This window comes from Nuphar pumila, chromosome 15 (assembly GCF_984573655.1).
Source record: "Nuphar pumila chromosome 15, dmNupPumi1.hap1.1, whole genome shotgun sequence".
Taxonomy (NCBI): Eukaryota; Viridiplantae; Streptophyta; class Magnoliopsida; order Nymphaeales; family Nymphaeaceae; genus Nuphar; species Nuphar pumila.
Window position 1 is genome coordinate 2,393,292 of NC_143263.1, and position 7,566 is coordinate 2,400,857.

General features: G+C 41.0%; 1 protein-coding gene across 1 annotated transcript; it reads right to left on the bottom strand.

The window, feature by feature from the left end:
* Positions 1–2,756: 2,756 nt before the first annotated feature.
* On the bottom strand, positions 2,757–4,508 carry LOC149814116 (uncharacterized). The gene is made up of 2 exons (XM_089989595.1): positions 4,370–4,508; positions 2,757–3,409 (listed from the first exon to the last, which is right to left on the bottom strand). The coding sequence occupies exons 1-2, from the start codon at positions 4,485–4,487 to the stop codon at positions 3,048–3,050; spliced, it is 480 nt and encodes a 159-aa protein (XP_089845721.1). The 5' UTR covers positions 4,488–4,508; the 3' UTR covers positions 2,757–3,047.
* Positions 4,509–7,566: the final 3,058 nt, after the last annotated feature.

Genomic DNA, 7,566 nt, shown 5'->3' on the forward strand with positions numbered 1-7,566 from the left:
TGTCAGAGTCCATGATTTAAATCCCGACCTACTCGAGTGGGAGTTTATAATCAGCATTTTTTGAAATTATTCCCGAAAGCAAAATTTATGAATATCGAATTAATCAAAATGCAAATTGATGAATTGGCACGCATTTTGCCAATAGAAATATCATTACCAATCCTTTTGCACCCGATCCTTATAGTTAGGGATGGCAGTGGACCGGGGGAAAGCGGGCCCCGCCCCGCTTCGCCCCGTTTGGACCGGGGATGAAGGGTATGAAACGGGGATGGAGGCGGGGATGGACGTGCACTTTTCCCCACCCCGTCCCGTCCCCGCCACGATCCCCACCTCATCCCCGCCCCATCCCCCTTTGAACCAGGGATGAAGGCGGGGGTGGAGGATAAAATCCATCCCCACCGGGGATGGAGGAGGGGGTGGAGGATAAAATCTTGAGGCAGGGCGGGGCGGGGGTGGAGACCTTGTCCCCCGCCCCGCCCCACTGCCATCCCTACTTATGGTCACAATAATACTGAAACAAGCAAAAATGGCCATGGATCTTGATCACCACATGAACAACAAGCAATCTACGAGTATTTATCGTTCGTCCAGATCTATCATAAATAACAATAGAATACCAACCAATTTACGCCCAAATAGAACTTAAACGGCCAAATCATACCAAATTTCAGGGCATACCTGGTGAAACGTTTTGATAGCAAAGGCTGAGCGCCGTACTGCAAGGTGAGCAATACCAGATACAGCCATACTTTCCCCGCTAGTCCTCCTTGTAACCGGCGCCGGTCTCTGCTTCGCCCCCATTCTGTCAGAGCAAGAAACCCAACCAAGAAAATCCCCTGAAGACCTGAACCAACTTTGAACTCGTAATCAAGATACAAATGCCCGACTTCTTGAACCACAGATTGATATCACCCATTACTCTGGCAAAAATACGGGAAGACACACATTGCAGCTAATCATGCAGACATTCCCATATTCACTGGCTCTTAAACTAAACCACCAAAAAAGAATGCTGCAGAAGACACCCCCGCAGCTTTTGTCGGAAAGATCATGCGAGGTTTTACCGGAATCTTCATCGCCAATCGCCAGAGACCGTAACTTGATTGGGAATTACCGGAATCTTCATCGGAGATGGCCGTTCGAGGGCCGCGGGAGACCGCAACACGGCAGGAATGCATATATATATATATATATATATATATATATATATATATATATATAGAGAGAGAGAGAGAGAGAGAGAGAGAGAGAGAGAGAGGTTAGTTAAAGAGTTTAAATATGGCGGCCCCTTCTGGCACCGGCCTGGGAGGGCACACGGAAATCCTCCGGAGATGAACGGTGGCAAGCAATTGGGATCCGTTTTTGCTTCTGACACCACAGGGGGGCGCCTTTTCGCACGCGATATTCTAGAGAACAAAATTTCCTATGGAACCATGCATCAAAAGAAGGAAAAGAAACCCACCCTTAGTCCAAATCATGTAGTGGAACCTGTAGTTGAGATATTTGCATCTCAACCTGATTGCGTTTTTCACACAGATTGTGGCTCCTACCCAGTAGAGATGTTACGGGCCTTTGAGTCCAGCTATGTCCCAGCTACCTTAAATACTTCCTAAACGTAGAAGACGTGCATGCTCTCCCCTAGCAAACGAATAGACACAACCTGCATATGCAGGCTCTAGATCATCTACACACGATACAACATATCAAGCACACACACAGAATACATAATCCCCATGACGAAACTCTGTATACAAGGACAAAACCCTTTACAACATGAAATGTAGTTCAGTTCTAATGCTGGCTCAGATTTGCTTTCTGAACACAGCTTGGTTAACAATGCTACCAATTCAAGACTTCAGGTATTTTCATATATAGCTTGTCTTCTACGGATACAGGCATTGATGTTGGTCAAACTGAATTTTAATTGCATAACCATGGATTAGAACATGGTAAGTGGCTCAATAACAGAGATTAAAACAATCATAGTGGATGTACAGAACTACATTGTTCAACAGAAAGGATGTCTGGTTCTTGATGGAGATGAGAACATATTTTCAGTCTATTGATGAATGAAACATTGTTTTGATACGCAAACTACAAAAAAAAAATCAAAGCACAAGATAGAGAGAAAAAAGAAAATAATGGAAGTCAAGATTTAAGTGGTTCAACACTCAGACTTGCGTGGAAGGAGAAACAAAAATTCACTAGCAAGATGTGAGGAAATACAAAGTTGAGATATAGAGGTCTCAAAACCTTGATCCCCAATGCAACCTAAACTCTCATACCCAACTTTCAAAGGAGGCGGCTATATACATGAAAAAGGCATAAAACGCTAGCCGGTACAAAAGATTAAATTACAAAACTAATCAGGCTCATACCACAGGGGGTGGATGCATCCCTGAAAGAGAGGTTTGTGGTGGGCTCCGATCTTTGGCCCAACAGCCTGATCTGTCTGCTACCACCACAAACCTGTACGTTCACCAAAAATAATTTTAGAGTGGGTCCAGAATTGAAGACACCCACAAGTTTCTTTTTTTTCACTATCCAGAACACATCCTAATATGAGATTAATGGGACCGCTCTTGCTTGACTAAGCTCCGTAACACAGCTTTGATGAATGCATATCGCTTATCTTTTCAAACCATGACCCCTACAGTTAAGAAAAGAAAAATGCTTAAAGAATTCCTTTGTGCCAACAAGCGCTTCTTCCCTACTACAATGTCCCGAAGATAAACACGTCACATCTGACAGAATAATTTCCAACTTTTGAACAGGGCACATTTAGTTTATCCTCCATGTCCATGGTCGAATGGATGAATGTTCTACAATATAACTTTTTAACTCTTGAATTCCAAACATATGTACTCCCATCTTATTTTAACATCACTTATCTACTGTGCATATGATTGAATAAAAACAGAATTCAAGAAGATAACAGACCCAATATCTGATTGCCATTCAATCCAACAAATAAGCAACAGTGAACCAAAATACAGAAGGGAGAGCTACCAAACTGCATTCTGACCTCCAAAACGCTCCGCACCATTTCACACATTCTTGTTCTTCTTCATCTTCGAAGGCGGCCACCTCCCCTTCTTCCTCATCCTCCGCTTGCGAACAAGACGCTTCCTCCTCAACCGTATCTTCTTCGCCAGTCTCATCCTCAACTTAGCCTCAAGCTTCATCTGCAACTTCGATTCCAGTGGAAGATTCTCCACAGAGACTGCCTCTTTTGGGCTGTCTGCAGGCGAACCACCAGCCTCTGAGTCCGCTGAGTCTTTCCCATCAGCCTCTGAAGAAGCCTTAACTATCACGGACCATCTGTTCAGAGTCGTAAGAGAACTCGATTTGGCAAATCCACCAACAAGCCCAGATTGCAAAGTGAAGCTTTTCCTTTGAAACCTGGAGGCTAGCAGTAGAGGGCATGATTCACAAGGTAAGTTTCAGTGTTTCACTATGAAACTAAAATTAGAAAATGTTATGCAAACCACAATCGAAACGAAGCAAACCACAAGATAAAGAGAAGAAAAGATAAAAGATTTACGTAGTTCAGCACTCAGGCTACATTCATGGATGAAGGAGAAGAAAAAATAAGAGAAGATACAGATTTACGCGGTTCGGCACTCAGGCCTACATTCACAGACGAAAGAATGAGCAAAGATGTGAGAAAATACAGAAGCGAGATATAGAGCTCTTAAAATCCACAACAGAAAAGAATGCAAGCCATGGATGGATTGAAGGAGGTAATAAGGAAAACCCAATTGAACAAACAGGCAGAAAGGCAAGTATGATCCCACAAAGGAAAAAAAGGGTAACAGATACACTGCTAAAATTCTGCTTGAAAGGAAGCCCAGATGAGAAATAACGAAAAAATGGTCCAACTTATTATCAGAAAAAAGATAGAAATCATATTTGAACAAAACCATGGTCATAAATGCAAATCCAAGAATGAGAAAGAGACTAATGTAATGATATGAGAGACAAACTAGTCAATGAAATAGCAGTTAAACGTGGGTTGGATGTGGGAACCCTTGGAATTGGAATTTTCAGAAGGCAAAATTTTTGAGAAAAAAAAGAGAAATATTGTGATTTTTTGAAATACCCAACAGAATAAAAGGACCAGTGAAAACATGAGCTTGGAAATATGAGGGAAAAGGTGAAAGCTAAAAGGCTGCAGAAGTTCAGAACAAGATGAATGAAGGAACAACCCGAAACCCAAGTGAGCAAAAACAGCAGTTAGCATCATAAGGATGAGAACCAACAAAGTTCTTTCTCCAAATCACAAGAAAAGGAAAATGCAACTGAACCATTAAAGATAAAATGGAAAAGAGAGCAAAATTTTGCAGAAAAAGAGATGAAAAAGTCTTACCCTTGCCGTTTGTAGTGGGGAATAGAGGAAGAGAAGGAGAAGAAGAAAAAGAGGAAGGAGGATAAGGTGGTGGGTGACGGATGGAGGAAAGAGTTAAGGAAGCAAGCATGAAAGCCATCTGTGTTCTGGCTCACGGCATCTAGTACCGGTAGTGAGGTGGATGCGGATACCCTATATGGTGCATAAACTCTCACCTAAACGGATCGGATCTAGGCCGAACCATGACCTGTCCAAGTCCTCTCCCTGGGGTGGTAGTGTGCAAAAAGGGGTCGGATATGGGACGAAAAACATGATAGATCCGAATCAGAATCAGAATATTGGGCAGCCGATCCGAATCGTACCCAAATCCCAACTAAGGTAGTAGAATTGAATATGGATCCAAATTTTAGATAATAATGCCGAATGCAACAAAAGGTTGAGAACAAGCGTTGTACATGAAAAAAGTGCCAACATGTTAGTTTTTTTGAGAGAACCCCGATCATGTAACTCTGAATCTGATCCGATATATGTTTAAAACTTCTTTTTTAACATCCATATCCTAAATTCCTCTAAGTTGGACAGCTTGATTCATGACAGCCTAAAAAAAGATCAGGCAATCTTGACCAGGCAAACACCAACAACAGGTAACATCTCGTATTACCAAGCCACCGACCCAATTTGACTCTAGAAACCGCTAAGTGCTATCTGAAAGGGAGCAGTCTTGGTTATCACACTATAGTTTGTGAATCTTCAAAGAATTATTATTGCATGAGCACTATGATAGATTATGAAAACATTCCATAAATAAACACACGGGCGCGCACGCGCACACACACATGTACAAGATACCAAAAAGACAAGATCTATCCAAGGCATATGACAGGTTCATATCACATGCCAAAAAAAATATGGTCTGTCCCTTCAAATGACCTCAGCTGTATATTGCAACTTTGAAGGGACAGTGTTGTTCTTCAGTTGCATCTGATAGGATTCTATCATATGCCACACATGACAGCATCCTAAATTAAGGGGGTCATGAGATGTTCAGTAAGTACATTTTCAGGCATTAGAGTAGGATTATATGAAATGTGAAAAACTTGGTATCTTTTATTCAACTGTGGCATACAGTGACCCTTGAAGCAAAGAAATTCTAGAGCCGATAATGATCTCTACATCATACGATTTTCACATCTTAGATTTCCCGTCCATCCATCACTGGAGCTCCAATCAACGCTGGCTTCGCACATGCATGACACTGTAAGCATATTATCAACCTAATGCAGATGCTGCTTGACATTGTCCACAGCAACTTCAGAAAGCACCTCTATAGATTAACGATCATCTTCAAACATTCCACCAAAAATTGACTGCACATTAAAATGATAAGCCAACGAATTAGTAAGTTATCAACAGGAAGCTACTGGAAAATTGGCAACATGTCAGACCAATGGCTTTTCCAAGCACTGTGGAGACCACCATGTTAGGCAACGGAGAATCATTTTGACAAACTAAATACATAAGTTCACCCTCCAGGTATCACACTCTCTAGTAGCCCTATTGATTGAGTTTGAATGTTCTGCATATTTTGATTCTCTAGATGTGGTGTCCCATACTCTTTAGCGGAAGTTATGCAATATAGAATAAGATATTTTGGTGCGTAGGCAGGTCTAGAAAAAGAATCTAAAAATCAGTGGCTCAAAAAACAACAGTAAGATCCACGTCTTGTTTCTTGCTAAACTAATGATAATGAAACATCTACAAGATTTGATTGGCTAAATAATACCTGCATCTGGATCTAATTGTGTTGATAGTTGATACACAAATTGTTTTTTTTTTCTTGTGAATATTTAGTGCATTACAGGTTATTGATTTTTGGTTTCCTTTAGAAATCTGTCTACAACAACAACAACAACAACAACTACGCCTTCATCCCAAAATAATTGGGGTCGGCGATATGAACCAAAAAAGAAAATCATTATGGGTCTTCCACATGAATCCTTCTCCTCCAATCATTTCTATCCAATGCCATGTCCTTGGTGAGGTTCAAAGCATTCATATCCTTTCCTATCACCTCCATCCATGTCTTACTAGGCCTACCCCGACCTCTTTTAACTAATATATTTTCCCATTTCTCCATCTTTCTAACTGGAGCATCATTAGGCCTTCGCCGAATATGTCCAAACCACCGTACGATTCTCTCTCATCTTATTTTCAATGGGTGCAACGCCTACCTTCTTACGTATCTCCTCATTCCGAATCTTATCTTTTATTGTATTTCCACACATCCATCTCAGCATACGCATCTCAGCTACACTCGTTTTTTGAATATGATGTCTCTTGGCAGCCCAACATTCCGTACCATATAGTAAATCAGGCCTAATAGTCGTCCTATAAAACTTTCCCTTCAACCGCAATGGCATTCTACGATCGCACAACACTCCAGTTGCACTTTTTCATTTCATCCACCTAACCTTTATCCTATGATTTACATCTCCATCAATTTCTCCATACTTTTGAATGATAGATCCCAAATATTTGAAACAATCATCCACCGGTATTTCTTGCTCACCAAGCTTCACTACACTCTCATCATTACTTCGTTACTTACTAAACCGACATTCCATATATTCTGTCTTACTCTTACTCAACTTAAAACCTCTTGCTTCCAATGTCTGTCTCCATAATTCTAACTTAGCATTAACCCCAGCTCTAGACTCAGCAATCAAAACAATATCATCACCAAACAACATACACCACGGCACATTTTCTTGAATTGATCTCGTAAGCTCATCCATCACTATAGCAAATAGGAAAGGGCTTAAAGCAGATCCTTGATGTAACCCAACCGTTATAGGAAAATTGGTTGTCACCCCTCCACAAGTGCGGACATTGGTTACTACTCCTTCATACATATCTTTAATTATTTAGAAATCTGTCTACACATTAAAATCTCCAAATCTAATGCCTATTCTTCCAAAGAAAAATCTGATCATAAGTCTCTCTCTTTATATATATATATATATATATATATATATATATGATAATAGAATATGTAAACCAGTGAAATGTGTATACTGGTTGAACCTACAGAAACAGTCTGATCTGAAGATTGGACAGTTCTTGTGTAACCCTAACACACACATCCTCTCTTTCTCTCTCTCACCCACATCGGAGGACCACCACCATGGCGGGAGGCCATCCGGCAATGCTGAGAGAAA